This window comes from Lygodium microphyllum, chromosome 12, assembly GCF_053477565.2.
Source record: "Lygodium microphyllum isolate KBCC chromosome 12, Lygodium_microphyllum_v1.1.10, whole genome shotgun sequence".
NCBI classification, from domain to species: domain Eukaryota; kingdom Viridiplantae; phylum Streptophyta; class Polypodiopsida; order Schizaeales; family Lygodiaceae; genus Lygodium; species Lygodium microphyllum.
This window is the reverse complement of record NC_141146.1, coordinates 153581482-153602201: the sequence shown is the minus strand read 5'-3', so window position 1 is coordinate 153602201 and position 20720 is coordinate 153581482. Positions and strand designations below refer to the sequence as shown.

Here is a 20720-nt window from a genome sequence, read left to right as displayed (position 1 = left end):
ATCAATATTCTGTGCATGCATGTTCAAACACATGGTCCGCGTAGCACTTGCTGAGAGCGATCAAGGAATGGAATCTTGTAATCTAAAGTTAATGCAATGTTGTGTATACAAATTTTTCCATGTCAGTCTATTTCCTGGGCAAGCTTTTGACAATGATAGTAGGTGCTTTATATTCAAAATGTCAACCACTGGGCCAGCGTCAAGGATTGACTTAGTGAATTCTATATGAAGGAATGGCATTGGACACCTACGCAATAGCTCGATATGCTTCGACCACGTGCATCGCATTAATGATTGGACCACCATGGCAGCACATGTGTATAACCCAATGTAGTTTCTCTTAAACGATTCTACCGTCACAACACAAACTTAACATAGTTCTCCTTACTCTTGCCGTGTTTCTATAGTGTACAGGAGTTGATGAATCTAGTAATATGTGAGATGAAGGAATAGGATATATATGCACAAGCTCTTTTTTGGACAAAGATGCATAAACTCATAAAGAAGTGCACGCACCGAAGCGCTAATTTTCGAGGATTCATGGTAGTCAAGACAACCACCAACTAGAGGGCCATCCACACAGTATTCAATGGTGGTCCAAACAATGTAATGCAAGAAAGGGAGAGATCTTGCTTATTTCATTGGAAACAAAGTCTCCAAATACACACATTGGAGTATGTGCACAAGACTTTCTAAGATGGGTATAAGTGCTTGCCACATGTGGAGGTGTGCAACCACGAGAAATAATGCAACAATGCAATATCCGTTCATTCAGGCTTGGTGGGCCTCAAGGAACGTTACCAATTACAATATACCAACAATGGATTATTAGCTTAGTTGGTGGCATATCATATATCCCCATTGGAGGCAACACTTTGTCGAGGTAAAACTAGTTCCTAATAGTAGGATGTGACGTGTGCTGCATTTGTTTTCTCACACCCCATACCTTCTTATACTGTATTTTTGTCCAAGTCGTGGAGGACATTACTCATATGCCAATCACAAACCTAGTAGAGCCAATGCATGCAAATTGATTGGCAGGGAGGGATTCAAGGGATCTATCAGCTTGTACGATGCACGTATCAGTGATTTGGTCAATGCTCTATTATAGAGCACAAAATGGCATGCATTCATTGGCAGAAAGTTTCACAGTGCAGGACCTAGTGCACAGAAGCTTTTGAGTTGACTACAATAAGGAATTAGTGCAGGAGGAACTAAATTGCATCGTTCTATTTTTCGAGGGGACAATGTGACTGTAGCAAGAAAATGCAAGGTTAATGAGCACCTCACAGGCTAAAGTATGTGACTAAAAACATACATAGAAAAAAGTATACAAGAAAACTAAACTTTGAGGACCCTTCGCCTTCCAACCAATCAAGGGCAGTATCACCAAATTATTCAAAGGAAATGGTGGTGGAGAAAGTCCATAACACCATTTGGGCTATCAGAAGGATTCCAACTCGCAGTTGTGTACAATATTAAGAATGGTTGGGAGTTAGAGAGAGAGAATACAACACATGGGATACTTGCACCTTCATTTTGGGGCATCATGGAGAGGTCCAACTCAAGAGGAGAAGCTACCAATCAACATGGATATGGCACCAGTTCATGTGATTTGTAATGACAGTGTGGATTATACATGGAACATGTGTTCTTCCATTCATCACACATAGCCCAAGGTTTCACAAGTATGGCCAGTGGTAGGAGGCACAAATTTGACCACAAAAGAAATCCACGTATTGGAGAGTGGCGGATTTGTTTTACAAAAGGCATCACAAGAGGAGGATGCTAATAAGAGCTTGTGTAGATATCGAAGAGGTGTTTCATAGGCTATGGGGAAAAGGATAGACTCGGCATTGGCTCTAGATGTAACTTTGAAGGGCAACACAGCGGTGAAACCCTTGAAGCATGAGGTTTCAGACTAGAGACACCTAACTCAATTGTCATGTAAGAGTGTTATGATGTGCACATTGCAAAGAATCCAACATGTAATTACCAAGATTTCATGGACCATATCGCAGAAGGAAATGTGTGTATTTGGCATGCAAGCACCTATACTATATATACCTTCGAGTGTTTAAAATGGATGCAAATGCCAACATGTTTATACGCCAACCCACACTCACTAAAGAAAACATGCACATTGTGTTTGGAAACAAAACTTTTCCAACGCCACCTATACTATGATAAGTAACACAATGCCAACACTACCTCTCAGCACAACCGCATTTTATTTTGCCAAGAAAGTTTTGTTATACAATCCAGTTGGATGGCTTGTGTCAAAATTTTGACAAGCCTTTGGTGACCTTGTCTCTCTTAATTTTGTCAAGCAAAAGCACTTTTTCCAAAGTTAACACAATATAAATGTATATTTGGATTGCTTGTATGAATTGTTTTGTATCAAATATGTTGGGGGAAGGGGGAAAAGGAAGAGAGCAAAGAAAGGGGGGGAAGGGAAAAAAGGGAGAGAGGGGAGGGAGGGGAGGGAATTATCAAGTCATCGCAATTAAAGTTTTAAGAATATAGTGGCCGCACAAGCCTTTACATTGTGTGTGTGTGTGTGTGTGTGTGTGTGACGTATTTAGGATTTTAAAAAAGTGTTTATCATAACACATGCCAGAATCTGATGTGAGGCATTATTATACAATGTGGATTGGTCGCATGCATGAGAGAGATGGAGATAAACATGGCGAGTAAGTGAGTGACTGAGATTTATATATGTATATATATAGGTGAGGGAGAGAATGTAGAGTGAGGGAGAAATTGCATATACAACCCTAAACTAAGTAAAAACATGAAGCAATTTGTGTGAAAGACATAGAGAGAGAGAGAGAGGTGTGGGCCGTGGTGTTCCGTTTGAAGGTGATCACATGAATGAATCCACGTTATGTACTAGAGAGAGAAATCGTTTACACAAGATGAAGTGCTATTTGATCAAGTGAATATACACGAGATGAATATACACCTAGAAAGAAACTGAGAATGAAACGAGAGAGAAATAGAGGTACACAAAGTGAACGTAGTGGTGGCAATCATGGAGGTGGTGAGGGTAATGGTAGTGGTGGTGGAGGTGGTGACAATGGTGGCGGCAAAGATGGTAATGGTGGTGGAGGTAGCCGTCGTGGTGGTGGCGACAGTGGCGGCAAAGACGACGATGGTGGTACTGGAGAAAGCCATGGTGGTAGTGGTGTTGATGGTGGAAGTCGTGGTGATGGTGGTGGTGGTGGTGGTCAAAAAAATCTAGGGGTGGAATAACTGGACTATGTGGAACAAGGAATGGAGGTTGCCCAAAAAAGCTCGCTCAAAAAGGTCACTTCTTGCCCTTCCCCCACCTCACATCCACAATGGCTCTCTACATAATAGTTTACATACATTGAACTTGAGCAAATCATTGGAGAAATGTACAAGGGACTTAGCAAAAGCCATACATAGATCAACCATGTATGCATTCCCATGCAACGTGTCCCAATATAGACCCCCACTCTCTACTACTCCCCAAAATAGTTGGTATGATGATGAGTGCAGAATTACTATGGCTAGTTTACAGAGAGAAGTCGAGCTAGGCACTCCGATACATGGATATTCTTCAAACAACTTGTGCAAAAGAAGTGAGACTACTTGCATGGTAAAAGAAAAAGCAAAGATATATTATTTATTTTTGGAACAAGATAGCAAGAGTATATGAAAGATGTTTCGTGAAAGAAAACCCCCCATACAGATTACATCACAAAATGCTTGGCTTGACTACACAAGATAGTTGTATGATCTACAAGGACAATCACCTATGCAACCCCTACACACCTGTAGGTCAACACAATGGTCCTTCCTCACCTTGAAAATGGTTAGGGATACAATTTATAGATTACAAAATGGGAGGGCACAACATGAGGATGGGCTAGTGACAAACATTTACACATGCTTGCAACATACTAGAATCCATACTAGCATATATGTTCAATAGAGCAATATGTGAAGACTTCAATACGAGCTCGTCAAACAATACTATAATTCCACTCTTTTAAGGGTGGTGATCCTTTGCTCCCTAGCAACTACAAGACTATCATGATTAACCATACTTTGGCCAAGATATATGGATCTATATTGGAACATCAACTCTATGAGTGGGCTGAGATGCAAGGCAAGAGAGCACAAGGACAAGCAAGTTTCAAACACAGATGTACCACATTTAGACCATATACTCGCACTAAGAGCCATTATTGAGGATCGAGCTTGAGACAAGTGGATTAATTGCTGCTTTGTAGATTTCTGCAAAGCCTTTGATACTGTGCCATAGGAATGTGATAAGAATGCTTGCTTTCACTCACATTGTTTGGTTTATATATAGATGAAGTGTCTGATTACATTGACCAAGAGGTAGAATCTAAACTAGCCTTGCAAGGGTACTGATATTTGTATATAAAACTAATATTATTATATACAAATGACATTGTTCTTATTTCGGATACTAGAGGGGTTGTAGCGCTAGTTAGATACTTTATGCATCTTTTGTAGAGACAAAGACTTCATAGTAAACCTTGAAAAGAACAAAACCATGGTCTTTAATACTTCAGCAACATGGGTAACTAGATCTATATACCAGTTCACATTTGGAGGAGAAATACTAGAACATGTGAGGGAAAATGTTTCTCTAGGAGTCACCTTCTCTAGCCTATGATTTATGTTGAGAGAGGCATCACAGGCACATCTGACACGAGGCTATACATTAGGGGCACTCAAGAGTCAATGTTCTCACATATAGTTCCAAGAGACTCGCACCAAAACATGGTTGTTTGACACTCCTCACACCTACACTTCTATATAGAGCAGAGGTATAGGGTTGTTGTTTGTACCATATGTGTCAGCCCAATCATTGATCAAGCCAAAACATAAAGAGATTATTATGATGGCTGGGATAGCATGGAAAGGCCATTGATCATGATGATAGCACATATGATTAGGAGTAAGCCCTCCCACCCACATCCCAACGTCAAAGCAAAGTTGGAGGTAGCACCTATAGTCACGAAGTTACTCTTCAAGCCAGTGACCTTTTGGCACTAATTATGGGATCTCCCACATCATAGATACTCCAGGGATTGGCACTAACTTCATCTAGACAACTAGTAACAAAGGGCAAGAACTGTTGATTTTCAATCAAGATGAGCCTATATGGTTCAAATATCCACCTTTTGCCTATAGCCTTGACTACCATATACTTTGTCAGAGCCAATTACAACTGAACCAGCTAATTAGAGCCGATATCTTTAGGACTACGACAAGGAGGACATGGATCCACCCACCACTCCCTCTAGGATCGAGAATGGAGTTCTACCGGAGTCACTTCTTGTCTCTTTGATGATAGATTGAATATTTGGCCAACATAAATGGATACCTATCTCTCCCACAGCATACAAACCACTATCAAACAGATTCGCATCTCTCATAGACTGCAATAGAGACAAATAGATAGACAAATACTCCAACAAAGGGTAGGAGTTGCCAACTTTGTGGTTGAGAGCTCGAGACAGAGGAGCATTACATAAGCAAATGTACTATATACTATGACATATGAGGATAATATCATTGCATCTTCCGTGATAGTTTGGACCTCTTCTTCATGTCATGGAGTACCGAGGACCAAATATGCCTGGATCTTTTCCTCCCAGAGCTCCATAGGCGCCACGTGACACTACTGTGAGTCAGGAGGCTAGCTCACCCAGAGGGACCTACACAAAGAGTAACGACAAATTTTTTTCATAGATCCAACCGTATTGACAGTACTAGCCCTAAAAATCAAGAGCCACCCTGCCAAACATCTATTCCACACCATGGAGTCAAATTCGATAAGAGCCATTTCACTTCGTCGAGCACGACCCCCTCGCCTACTAGAACCATGTTTGAGGATACCACACCACATTGAATATAGCCATTTCACTTCATTGAGCACGGCAACCCCATCTACCAAGACCATATCCGAGGAGGCCGCCAGTAAAATCAGAGCCATTATCATGAGACCGAAGAAGATTCACCATTAAGCACACCAGTGGAGTAATTAGGGACCAGATCATAGCTAAGATCATGGGCAAACTTTGAGGTCAACCACAACCTACAATCTCCACTATATTTTCAAGTACATAGTTCTGTCAGATTTGGGTTTCCTTTTCTTTCTATCGATGGGACAACGCTAGACATGGTTCTACTCTAGTATAGTCCCATCATAAAGTTATTCTTAGCATTCTTTCATAGGCCACTTACTTATTTTAATGTTATCTTTACCTTACTAATGAGATGACATTAGACATGGATATACTTTGGATTTTGTCTCATAGGCCACATTGACCTTATGTGGACATTAATATTTCTTTCTTTCTTTCTTTACAAAGTGAATTTTCTAGATACAACATACTTGAAACTTTAGTACATAGAAAAGTTGAAAATATTCACAATAAATATAATTTTATTGTGTAAACAATTGTGTTTGTAATCTATGAAGAGCAAAAATATTTCAAACCTCGAGTGTGTAAAGCCTTCTTAATTTTTCAATTACCAAGTAAACATACACTTACAAACCAATTGTAATGAATTCAATCATTTTGCCTATCTACAAGAGTTGGAGAGCATGGTTAATAACCTTTTTTTTCCGACGCTTCTTTTTACAAATTTCTTAACAATGTATGTGGTTACAATCGAAGAACAACATGCAATATAATATTAGGCATGTTGAACCCAAACAAGACCCAATTAGGAAACTTTCTCACCCTATGGTACATAAAACTTCAAAACTTTTACTAACCAATATCATGGAACCAATTGTGTTATAACAATTGAGTATTACTTAAAGGGACACCTGTAACTGTAATCTCTTGTCCTGGCAAATGATATCCTATACCAAGATCCTCAAGTTGTTGCTTAAAATACAAAATCATATTGCTTCTCCGTTGGAACCTCTCTCCTCCATCCTATCAAATATATTATAAAACCACAATTTCTTATGGGTTTTGTCTATTTGAATTGTTTAAAACTTATAATGATCTAATTTTCAAGCATTGGTCAATCGTGTATAGTTATATTTAAATACAATGTTTTGCTATCTTTATCTTTTATTCATTTTGTGGTAAGTTACTATCCACACAAACACAAGCAAAGGGCTTGGGAGGAGTTTATCTTCTAGATCAAGGGACAAGATGCTTGGTTCACAGCATTGAGTTTGGTAGATCTATGGGCTCTCTTCAATTCTCTAGAAGATATTGTTAGAAGATTAGTCAGTTCATATGTGAGTGTGCTTGTACTATGGGGTGGACACATTATTATTGTGTGTTTCTTTTTTTTGGAATTTGATTTATGAGTTTTTGCTCATTAATTTATGGCTGACCTGATTATTTTAATGGCACATTAGCTAGCCAACTTTTCCTAATGTTTGGCCTATTTATAAGCTGATTGCTCTCCTCCATTCATTCATTACTTTTGCAAGTCCTATTGGAGAGAGGGAGCCAATATTAGTGCCCACACAACCAGTGACTCATTGTTTCACACGACTATCTCATCTTGGTATATGGATTCCATTTCTCGAGGACACTTCTGAGTTCTCTCTTTGCAGTGTTCTTGTGTTCTTCTATTTCTCTCTCTCTTCTGTTATGCAGTCAATTACAGCAGCCTTCTACGCTTCCATCACTGCACCCACTTTGGACATGGTATCAAACATGTTAGGTCCTGGAATGTTGTTCTCTACTGTTGCAAGTCTGCCAACTATTGCTGTTCAGTCTTCTAGGTACTTTCTGCCTGTTTTCAGCCTTCAGCCCTCTACATTTTTATCTTGCAGTCTACAGTTAGGGTTATTGCATTCTGTATGACTGCATTTTATGCTAACTCAGTCTGCATTTTTGTGATCTGCATCTGCATTTTCTGTAGCTAATGCTCTTGCAGGCTGCGTGACAATATTTGTAGGCCTTCTCTGGCTGTTTTTCACCTATCTAACCTCATTTCCCCTATTTTCAGCAATTTTTTTGTGATCAGCTCCTCTCTACAGTGTGTGTGAACTTGTGCAAGTGCAGTCTATACTGTGTTCTGGCTGTACTCTCTCTGCACTTCTCTTGTTTGCTTTTTTTTTTCTCATCCTATCCTCTCCAAGTGGCATCTCCTTGCTGCTCTACTGATTATAAACTTCACGGCCTTGACTCCTAACATGGAGTGCTGTTAAGAAAGTATTGCTTGTACAAAAGCTTTTATGGTATGTGGTTTCAAGAACTATTGTGCTGCCTTAAACTCTAACTCCTCTTGCAAATGATTGGAAATGTGACAACTATGAGGAAGATGTGCTTACATGGGATTTAGATGATGCTCTGCGTATTCGACTCTTATCCAATGCATTTCTAAAGAGGTCCTTCTAGGAATTACCTCTTGCGGGACATTTCAGAGGTGTGGGAAAAGTTGCAGATGCTCTATGAGACTCCATCGACCATGCCTAGAGTGACCCTCTTAGCTCTAGTAGGTGAGGTTCGAGCCGAAGGATACTATCTAGCCTGTCTTACTTCGTGTTACACATGTATATGCTTCCATCGCTGCACCCACTTATGACAGATACATGGCAGGACAACTGGAAGCTTTCCTAGGACAGATAGGTTCTATGTAAATGATTGGAGTTGTGGGGCAGAGGAGGCTTAGTTGGCATTATCCTTGCCCCTACTCTTTTAGATAATTCTCAATATAACTAAGTGTCAATATCCCCAAGAATGTATACCACAATGATGATTGTAGAAGCCCATTGCATAGCTAGGCTATTCTCGGATAGTCAAGTAGCAAGAGATTGAGACCTATGAGGCTTAAGTTTGTGGTACATTTACAAATGTAGTATCGTAATGAGTTATTCAAAAGATGAGATGCATACAACATGGAAGTACAAATTGTTGAACAAAATGTCAAATAAGAGAACTACTCTAATCTAATCTAGATCTAGAGCTGAAAAGTAAATTTGTTTCAATCTGACTCAGAATTCTAGATCTGAATCTAACTAAAGAGACAAAATTGCGGGCTCTGAACTATAAGCATCCAGCTATCTCATCTAGTGTCAGGCCACCCCTTTACAGTAATGTATAGTGGCCATTGGATGGCATTGCTGCTGCTGCTCTAAGTCGTCTATGCTTGAGGATTTGGGTGGGCTTATCCTGTGTCAGATGATAATCGATCTAATCTAGTAATAAAACAGCTGGTGAACTCGTCTCCCTGGGAGCCAATGGGTATCTCATGCAACATAGAGAAGTAGCTCGTTGTATGATACCCCCTCATGAGGGTGGTCTATCCAAAGCTTTCAAATGTGGGGGAGGAGGGTGTGGTAGTCACTGATGGAGGGGTGGGTATGTTAGCAATGGCTGCAATGAAAAAAATCTCCGAGGGGTCTTTGGCCAAGTGGACTCGAGGGTGGTAAAAGCATGTCTCAATCTCTTAGAATTGTCTCTCTGTGTCTTCTCAGCTCCAATAAGAATGAACCTAGATACCTGTGGTCCTCCTATTTGACTTATCTATCAATTCCACATGTGAACACTACTTAATGTATGCTAGCCCAAATACACCTTAGTGTGTGTACGTTAAACCCTCTCAGTGCGTGCAAATTCAGGGTTAGCTTTTGGCAGAATCCCCAGGCCTATAAAATAAAGCCCTACCTTACTATCAATATCAATCATCTATCACATCAATCTACTTAATAGTTTGTTGTGTACTTACAAGACCTCTCTCTCTCTCTCTCTCTCTCTCTCTCTCTCTCTCTCTCTCTCTCAATGGAGTTTAATCCACTTTTCCTGCTACTTCTCACCTCATGGGTTTCACCAACCAACATTATTCCATGACCACCGTGATAGGCCAAAGCCCTCATGGAAGAGACAATAGTATCTCTGCGTAATCTCATAATAAGTGGGGCAGCAGCAGATATAGTCCTACTTTGTTCAGTTTCTAGCCCACAATACTTGGAATACGGTCCTCTATTGCAATGGCCTTATATCTCTGAGTCTTTATCTTAAGCCAGTATGCTGGAATGCAGATCTAGATGATGGCACATCTAAGGCCATGTGATACTCGTAAAGCATGTGACAAATTCATCTTGAAAGAGGTTTGGGGAGTGTGCCTAACACTGTCACCTTGTGCCCAGCTAGTGTGCAGGGCTCCACAATATTCTCTCAATATCCAGCTTGACAATATCCATTTTGATCATTTGATTCACTTCTTACTTGCTGAGTTCAAGGTTTGGATAATCTAGACTCGGGTGGGAGCTTATCAATACTCATTCCATGTACACCTATCCTTGGGCACCTTTGAGGCTACTAAGATAATTATGCCTAGGGCCTTCACAAAAGCAGGTCATGATGGAAATTGACTATTATGGAAGAATGGATTACTAAAACACCATTCAAATGCAAGGTCTTTATTTAGAGAATGCTGATTGGTGGATTGCCTCTTGCTTTAGCCCCCTCTAAAAGGCAATTCTCCTATTCAACTACTGTGGAGGCTTCCTGGCACAAGTTTATCTCCTATCCATTAGCCAAGCAGCTCTAGTCTCTTCTATCAAAGATTTGGCGAAAAGTAGTGGTACCTTTTATGTGCCCCTCTCATTCGGTTTCGGCAAGGCGAAATTTTGTACTGCATTGCCACACATGGAGATAATGTTCCATTTACTTAGATTCAGGGGTTGTTGGCATAACTAGGTTACCCATATTACCTTTATTTTTTATTCCAAATCTGGTGTTCAAAGTCACATTGCCAGATATTGAGAGAGAGAGAGAGAGAGAGAGAGAGAGAGAGAGAGAGAGTGTGTGTGTGTGTGTGTGTGTGTGTGTGAATCATTTGTGCCTCCTAGTGGCATGTGCTTAATTCCTCAAGGCTTGTTAAGATCACCTAATCTTTTCTCCTTTCTCATTTGATTGCATCCTGGTAGGAGATCTTACGTTTTTCAATTTGGTGCCCTCCTAAGATTCACAACGACACAAATTCGTTGCAAAGAGAAGTCTTGGCCTCCTCCAGGTTGTTAGATTGGCCGGACAAAGATTTGCACAGACTCAAGCTTAATCAGATGGCTCGTTTGGGGTTGCAGACAATTTTTTACGGTGTTATTCCTGGGTAGTCCCGACTTTACTCTTTTCGGCGTATTCGTCAACACTTTCGGGTACCCCAAGGATATTGTGACATCTGGTCATCCATATAGGTTGAACTTCAAAGGTTCTCTCCTTTACCAATGCTACAACCATTGTATCCATAGCGTGACTAGAATTTTGTGATAGCTGATGATTTCGAGAAGACGTCTGCTAACCAGATATATCATCAAATGGTGGAGGCCAACAGATGGGTCACTACAAAGGTGAATAAATTATGGCATATTAGGGATGCCAAAAAGAAGTGGCAGGAAAGATTCCTTCAGCTTTGGAAGTCTAAGGTTCCCTATCACAGAAAAGTCTTCTTGTGGAGACTGCTAATTGGTGGTCTTCCAACTGGAGAGGTGTTGCGTGCTCGAAAGATCTCTGCTGGTCGTTGTGTATTCTGCACTACATGTGATGAAACATTGCTTCATCTTTTTGCCTCGTATCCAATTGCGCAACAGATCTGGTGTTTTATTTCTCACATGTGGCTCTCGGTGACTCAACTACGGATAACAGCCCATTCATGGATTATGGGAAAGCTGCCCTCCATGCCTTCTTTGCATTCTAATCATTCCTGCCTGTTCCAATTCCTAAGATGGACTGCCTTGTGGCATATTTGGCGTACTCGGAATGCCTTTATTTTTATTCGGTCTCGAGTATCCATGATCATGTGGCCCATATTCGAGGTTTAGTGCTACGGCAGATTTCTTCTATGATATCAGCTGACCTGGTTCTTCCTAACATTGCTGCCCCCTAGCTGGCTATTGTTTGCTCTACACCAACAATGTGATTTTCTCTGTCGGTTAAAGTCTTGATAGTCTTTCGTCTCTTTCTTTGATGACCTGATGGTCTGTTGTAATAGAATGTAAGAGATTTAGTGAGAATGCTGACCAGATGGTGTGATGTATATATTTTTGGAGAGAGAGTACTAAGCTGACCTGATGGTCTCATGTAAAATATTTAATACTTAATTCAATTATCTTCACAAAAAAAGAGAGAGAAAGTGTGTGTGTGTGTGTGTGTGTGTGTGTGTGTGAGAGATGAGAGATTTATCCATTTTAGTTTTTGCAAATAAAATATGACCAAATATATACTAGAAAAGTGTATGAAGCGATGCGTAAAGATATATAAACCATGAAACGACATTTACCTGGTAGTTGAGCCGGTGTCTCAGCCAGATTGCCATAAACATTTTGTTGGAGTCTTGAATTCTGTCACAAACAATTTTGAAATCTGGATACCAAAATTGTGGCAGGCTTTCAATATATCTTTGCATCCTCTCTTTCAGCTGTCCAAGCTTTTCCACAGGTGTATTCATATGGATTTGGAATTCAATAGCATCTCCTTGATCAGGACTGCGATAGTAGTTGGAGATTGCTTTCATAGATAGAAGCGAGTTTGGAAAATATACTTTTTCATTCGCAGGTCTGAACTTGGAAAAGTAATAATAAAAGTAAGTAACTTCTAGCTTCGATCACAATGGCATATGCGTACAATTTACTTCTGATTGTTAGTTAAAAAATAGCATTTTTCTAGCATGCATTACATGCAGAGCTCATCAGGGATGAGGGTTATTACTTAGTGCCATAGTTGTCGGCACCGTATTTGGATGCGCTCAACAATTCTCCACCACCACACTATGATAGATTAAAAATTAGAGCAATTTAAGGCACAGAAATCTTTCAAGAAGCAGCCATCTGAGGACATGGGCACATTCTGCAACAACTTTACAAAGTCCCTCCTCATGTACCCCGTTTCTCTGACTATCACTGCCATTGTGTCAAAGGTTTGAACAATTTATATAATTCTACCACCTCTAATGTGGAGACAGGTGAGCACCATATAAGTTCAGTGGGTCTCCAAATTTCTTATTAAGAAGGAACAAGTGGTGATGTCCAACAAAATCACCATCTGGAGGTTCAATAGCAATCATGATGGCAGGCTTGCCTATATTTGGATGATCGAGGTGAATAGTGCCATATCATGTGGGATTCAAAATTCATCCTGGACAAAAAAATATTATAGGATGTGTGGCTCTCTGGTAAGAGCTGTACTTACAAGCACATAGTCTGAGGACTGAGATGAGATCAGCTATTCTCCAGCACATCAAACTAATGGATTACAAACTGCACTAATCCTAAGACTGGGAGTCCTTCAAGCAAAGCTAGGACAAGATATGGATACCAAGTCTACAAAGTTTCCAACCTATGTACCCTTTTTCTCTTTCTACTGTGATGACATTGTGTTGAAGTTATGTGTACACCCCACATCATTCTATCACCACTGATGTGAACCACACTTGTATCTACGTTGGAGCCGGCAAAGGAGTTGGGCTACCACTTATGAGAAGTGTGAGAAATGAAAGAAGGCTGAAAGTGTAGCAAAGGATAGTGTAGAGCATGTCTTCTTCACAAAAGAAACTACTGATGAGGGGAGAGAGCCGATTCAGATAAGAACTCACATCTCAGGTGCAAAAAAACAAAAGAGTCACAAGCATCATAAATGTCCTTAGTGAAGGCAAAAGGGCAAAGTTTAACAGATAAATAAGTTAAGGAAAGCAACAGTAACTCAATATCAGTTTCAAACAGTGACCAAGATGGTGACACATCAGAATTCTTGGGGTTCAAGATCCACAGTTGTGGCCTCCTTATGCTTTGGGTTGAGTTTGAGTGTTGCCACAGTTTGCGATAAATGATCATTAGCTTTGGTCTACGATGAGTCTTCTTTGCAAAGGACTCACAAGGGATGGGGAACCACTAAAGTGCAGTTGATTGGAGTTGTTGTAGCATAGCCCTTGTCCAATAGAGATTTCCCTTATCATGGACTTCTTGGGTGGTAACCTACTAGTTCATAGGACGTAGAAAGAATACAAGGAAACATGTGGAATATGCAAATATTCAAGTTGTTCACTCTTTTGAGGGTGTGCCCAGCAGGGAAGACGACCGGATTTTGATTGTGCTAACCATGGGGAGTGTCCGGAACTGGAAATCTCTAGCCCACACTTGCTAGCACCTATTTAGACCTGACTCAACAAGATGCAAAAGTAGTTTTAAGTTGCATTTTTTCTACTTGGGCTTCTTGTGGCATCAGGCACAGGACCTGCCTAGATAGTCAAGCATACAGAAGCCATCTGGGTAGAAGTGCAAGCTATTGAAAGACCTCAGGCTCCATGTGCATTACCCCCGCTTTGCAAAGCCAAGGAGCAGGTGGGGAGTGCTTCAGCATCTCTAAGAGAAAAGTTCACCCCTTGCATGCTGCTTCTTTGGTGTCCAGGCTTGGGGACAACTGAATCCACAAGTGAAGAGCCACTTGAGGAGTCACTGTTGACAATGGAAGCGTTACCCACTAGGCAAGTGGATCCTACCAAAGGTACCAAGCTGGGTAGAGCCATTTCCTACAAATGATTGCCAGGGAGGTAGAAGAAAGCTTGACCTCCCAGATAAGGCAACCAAGGAGTGACAGCAAGGGAGGTAAAATGTAGCCTAGAGAAATATGATGGCATCGACAAGGATGAGGAAAGTTAAAGCCAACACTAGGGTAGGACAGGCTGAAAGGGGCCAACACAAAAGTGCAAAGCTGGAAAAAATTTAGCAAGACAAAGAACCCAAGAGAGCTGGGCCACAAGAAGAAACGTGGGAGGAGTAATTTGCCGGAGGCTGAAAGGAAGGGAAGGAGTGACAACTATGCAGAGGACAGGTAGTGATCAAGAGTCTGGGTGGCAGCAGACAGGATGTGAGGCATCCAACAAGGCTGGAAAGAGTAGAAAGCGTGAGAAAGAAGTCGAAGCAAGGAGAGCTAACTGATGGGAGGAATTAGAAACCACCCTCCTTTCCCAGCCCGTATCAGCACCCCTTCTTCTAGCCCCAGCAAGCTTCCTCTAGATAGGTACAATAAAATGTATTTTTCTTGTCTAACTGGAGATAGTGTGACCTTGTTTGTGGCCTCCCCAGCATTGTGCACTTCTCCATGTGACTTTCATCAGAAAATTGTAGTTTACCACTACACATGAAAGGACTACATTGGTATCTCATGACACTAAGAAATATTATAAACACTCCACCAGCGGAGAGAGCTGGCAAGGGACATGAGAGCAGGAGGAATATCATGGTTGAGACTGGCAGGGCTGCTGGCACGGGAGAGAAGGCAGACTAGAAGATACTGACAGAAGGGGGGAGGGGAGCAATGTGGCAGAAGCTTAAAAAAGGGAAGGGGAGGGTAAAAATGGACTGGCCCTGATGGAAGCAGGTTCAACAGGTCAGGGAGAGGCATTCGCAACAGGTCTAGCTCAAAATTCACATCCTGGTTCCTTAATCTTGGCTCATAGCAGCAGGCCTATATCTGCATCTTAAGGAACATGGAAATCCAACTCTTTGAGCGAGAGCCCATAATGATGATCTAGTAGTCAATGATCCACGTTACACTTAGGTCTCATTTCTTCTACCATATCACGGCTAAAGACCCTGTTGTCAGAATCAACAAAATCACTGAGTCAGCTGATGTCACGATATTAAATGCATGGTCATCCATATACTTTACTCTTTTACCAGATTAGAGTAAGCAGTGGAGAACCATGCAGCAGCTGCCAAGTGATTATCATCTCTCCATGCAAACCTACAAATAGCATCCTGAGAATGCTCTGCAAAATCTCAAATATTGCACTCACAAATGCAATGCCGCTTGTTCTCATTCACCTCAAGAGCAATACAGATGATTTTAAAGCTTGACAAGAATTAAAACCTCCAAGACAAAGAGTTCTCTCATGAAAGGTGTTTGACTAAACCCTTCAAGAGTCAAAGCACAGAAGTGGCATTTGAAGGGTCACATTTTGGCGAGCTATTTCATTTACAGCTACTTTGGCATGAGATATTAAATAAGACAAGGTGTTTCATTTGTGCATGCATTATATGTTGTTAGGTAATGAATCCAAAAGGAAAGTAATCATACCCCAAGAAAATGGTGTTAAGAACATTCATCTCCTGCAATGACAGCAACAACAAGCAGTCAGTGTGACTAATACTAATGATAATTTCCATTCACCCAGCATCTTGGACACATGAAACAAGCATACTGACCTCCACCAGCATATTTTGCCCATCAACTAAAACTCTGTCTCCCACATCAAAGGGGTGAGTGACGAACAAAAATATAAGGGATTCAAACGTAGTTCTTGCAGCATTCCCAAAGACAAAGACTGAGGGAATAAACACAGATGAGAAAAAGACAAGAAGCTTTGAGGTTTCCACTCCAAAGACAAGGACAAACACTATCACAAGAGCCAGGGATAGAATCTGCCAAATAAAAATGCCAGGTAAGAAACATCAAGCATGGAGGAAAGGCAAGTCCATTGATCATGCATGTCAATAATCTTACAACATTCAAGACTTTGTGTAGCTTTGCAACAACAGTTCTGTTGTCATTCAAGGTCAAAGCGAGAGCCCGCCGTTCTTTATAAACAGCCACAACCCACTTTGTGAGTGCTCTTTTGGTTATCTCTCCTGGTTCATTGGTTTCAAAAAGACCAAAGGCACGAGCTGCTTGATCTTCAGATAGAAAGTAAAGAAAATTTTTCATCATCAGAGATTTCTGTCCAGGCCTTGCCATGTTATAGAATATCTGAAAGAACCACCAGCCCTTCAATGATACTGGCTGATAAATGGGGGCACAACAAGACATTATAAACAATTGTTGTGTGTGTTACATTTTTGTGTGTGTTATATATTTGTGCTTCTGTGTGTGCACGAGTGTATATATGTGTCTGTGTCTGTGTGTCGCTCGTTTCTGTAAATCTAAATTGCTTGTGATGACAAAACAGCATTAGCATTACTATCCATTGGGCTGAAATCTCATGCTTCAGCAAGTCTGAACAGGTGATGCAAAAATGCATTAAAATTTAGATTTTTGGAAATTGTTCACCTAGGCTCTTCATGTGAATTTTCAAATTGCCCAATCCATTGTAGCAGCCTACAATTAGTTCTATCTTCCACTCATTAACATCCAAGCTGATTCATTATCATGAGTTGGCAAGAGAAGCTATATTATTGTTGAAATTCATGTGCTTAAAACAACCTTGGTCTATATACTTGTTGTTGGGCTAAAGGCCAATGAGCAGGCACCCCTTGTATATATACACAATGTACAAACATATATAAGTGGAGATAACACAGAATAAGGGTATCATTCATTTGGTACCTACATCATTCTCTTGCATTCTCTCTCTCAATCCTCTTTTACTAAGCTTCTACCTCGGATCCACCATTGCTTCCCTCTCAATTGGTATCGTAGCGGAGTTCAATGTTCGTGGGAGCTCCTACTAGGATCAAGGATCGCAATGAGTGAAGCTTTGTCACGAAAGTCGAGGATTGAAGCTTCTTCGACATTGGTGATTGCTATCCACAACTTGATAGGGGTACTATTCTAATCACTGAGCTCTACATCTACAATAAGCAAGTGCTTCAGCTTGAGGGAGGCTTGATTTGGGGGCTCCCATAGCCCCATTTGGTTACATTTAAGCAGCCATTAGTGGCTGGAATTGATGTAAAACAGCTTGGCATTAGATGCTTGGAAAGAGTTTTCAGATGCTTAGAGAGATTCAGCAACAGTGAAGCTTTCCAAGAGAAGAGACCTCAACATTGTCCTCTAATTTTTCTCCTCTCAAATATATGTGCAACAGAGGAGAAAGTGAGAATACCTTTGAAGCATTCAATTTGGGAGCCATTCTACCCATTTTAAGTAAATACAAAGCATGTTGCAGAGTCATGGACAGCTATGGCAATTTGATAGCACTATTCAATATTTTGGCTGTAACTTTTGCATTTGATATTGGATTGAGGTATTCTACAGCTCAAAATGAAAAGCATGATGAGAGCTACACATCTATGTGATCACACAGTTGATTCTACGTAGATTTCATCTCTTCGTGTTACACAAAACAAAACCATTTTAGTTTAGACGACAATTTTGGACAGTACCTTAAAATTTGCTCATTACAAATATCCAACCATTTGAGGTGATTAAGGTTTTGTTTTGAAGCTTACTGAGCAGGGAATAAGCAGATAAGGTGCTATTCTACCTTCAATATCAGTTTTTGTCTATTGATGCTACTTTAGCCATTGTTTGGTTTTGTAGGATACTTGTATTGTAGCCACTTGGTCTCTTTTGAGCTTGCAATTGAGCATACCTTGGACATTTAGTGTGCAAGACATATTGTTGTCATCATGGTTTCTTCATCAACTCCAAAAAATGCATTGTTTAATATTAAAAAGCTTAATGGTATGAGCTTTTCATATTGGAATGAGCAAATCTACAATGTATTGATCCAAAAGAAGAAGGTAACCCATCAAATGCAATGGGGTTAAGCTTGAGGGCATGGATGTAAATGTATGGGAGAAATTGGATGAGCTAGTACACTCTACTATTATGTTAATACTCTCAAAGTCCGTGTATGTTAATGTGAAAAGTACTGAAGGTGCATATGGTATATGGAAAAAGCTTGGTGACTTATATGAAAAAGAAAGTGCAGCCTCGCATATTTATTGGCTGGAAAAACTCATTGATCTCCGCATGGAAAAGGGGGGTTCGATGTCTAATTGCCTCAATGACTTTAACACTATTTTCAATCAATTAAATTCTGTGAAGATTGACTTTCATGATTTGGTGAAGGTCATATTCTTACTAGTCACCTTGCTTGAGAGTTAGGATACTTTCAAGATAGCCATTAGTAACTCCGTATCTATAGGTGGTCTTATGAGTTGTAATGTTGAGAGCAATTTGCTCATTAAGAAGATAAACACAAAGAACAATGTAGGATCAAAGTACTCCAGTGCACTTATAGTGAAAGAAACGTCAAATGCTAGGGAAAACTCTCATGAGAGAGACAAGTCAAAAAGTCAATTAAAAAACGGATGTGGAATGCTTCTTTTGTAACAATAAAAGATACATTAAAAAGAAGTACTACAACTCAAAGAATAAGTAAAAGGGCGAAAAAAGCAAATCAGGATGATGGGAAAAAGAAAGAGAGAAGCAAGGCTGAGATAAATATATACAGCAATGATGGAGCAACTAACTTTGAAGATGGAGAAAATAGAATTGTTTCTTCAATCTACAAATTATTCACTGTAGTCAAGTCTTGAAAAGCTTTTAGAACATGACAATACAAAACAAGGGCTAAAAACTACCTGGAAAGACATACAAGATGCAATGTCTATGCTTGTGAAAAGACAAAGACGGAGCAATGTTGACTATTGCAAGAATCACTTTGGTTCCGCAAAAGATGGAGAAACTAAGTAAATATCCAATTACATATGAGTTATAGTCTGAAAACAGACCCAACTATGATCGGTTGCATTTTCTACTGTGAGGCATTCATACATATACCTAAGGATAAGCGGAGTAAGCTTGATCCTAAGTCCAAGAAATACAAGTATGGAGTTAGTGCAGATGGATGTAAAGTGCTTTCTTGCATTGGGACTTGCATGAGGATATTTAGATGTAGCAACTTGAGGGATTTGTTGTGAAAGGCAAGGAACAATCAGTGTGTAAACTGCATAAGAGCTTATATAGTTAAAAATAGACTCCCATGGAATGGTGTTATATTGATGCCTTTATGCGGTCTTAAAGGAGAGAGAGACCAATTACTACCTATACACTAGGAAGGCTACGGATGGTAGCCTTATGATTGTGATTCTTTATGTGGATGCCATGTTGATTTTTGGGAGGTCAGTCATCGATGTGGATGCTTTAAAGAAAAGGTTGCATGAGCAATGGAGAGAACCAAGAGATTGCACCACCTATGAAAGTGAAAACAAAACCTATAGTAGATCTCTTAGAATCTATACTCCCTACAAAATCAGCATCTATATATCCAAGAACAAATGCACCATTACATAGGCAATGTCTAGACGTATAGCAATCATGCCGTACATCAAGCCACCAACTACGGAGGCATATGGAAGCTTGGGCATTTCAGCTTTCTTACTCATTTGACTTGGGGCTTTTGCCTTGGCTAAGTTTCAAATGTGGAGGCAATTAAACATTAATAGCCTTTCCTCTCTTCATATTGAAATGCTCCAATACCTTCCTAATGTATTCCCTCAGACAAATAGAGTATCTGCATGTTATTCCTTCATCATGGATAATATATCATGCTAATGCTCTCTAGTATTTATCAAAATCTGTCTTGGCGAAGGAAACTTTTTTGAATTTTATGGAAAAACAAGCTTCCTTTAGATTGAGACTTTTCCTCTAGAGATGTTTGGTGGCTCTGCTAACCTCTAGGGTAATTCTTGCAAGGAGAGAGATTGTTTGTTCATCTTAGGAATGCTGCAATCCACCTATGGAAACAATCTCTCACATTTCATGGTTTTTCCTATCAGCCCATGGCTTTCTAGATAGATTGTTGACATATCTCAGAAATGGTTTCCCATTCCACAGATTCAGTAAAAATTTCTGGATGTTTGGGATCTTGCCTTCTATTTTGAGGAGCTCTTTTCACTTCTTTGATTAGGTGAATTTCTTGGCTCTCTGGACCATTTGAGGTCATATGGTCTTCGGTGGCTCTGCTATTGATCTTCTTGCATTTTTAGGGGATCTTTACAATAATTTTTG

At 40.2% G+C, this 20720-nt stretch overlaps 1 protein-coding gene across 7 annotated transcripts in view; it reads right to left on the bottom strand.

The window, feature by feature from the left end:
• LOC148028463 (mechanosensitive ion channel protein 10-like) overlaps window positions 1–20720 on the bottom strand; it is an 81740-nt gene that overhangs the window by 15365 nt on the left and 45655 nt on the right. For 2 of the 7 annotated variants that reach the window (XM_087690269.1, XM_087690270.1), the window contains exons 6-10: window positions 16488–16730; window positions 16190–16405; window positions 16062–16093; window positions 12268–12544; window positions 5730–6956 (exon numbers count right to left, since the gene is read on the bottom strand). In XM_087690269.1, the coding sequence (XP_087546395.1) occupies window positions 6813–6956; window positions 12268–12544; window positions 16062–16093; window positions 16190–16405; window positions 16488–16730 (912 nt within the window). In that variant the 3' untranslated portion in view covers window positions 5730–6812. The other 5 variants (XM_087690273.1, XM_087690275.1, XM_087690272.1 and 2 more) reach the window with 4 other exon arrangements.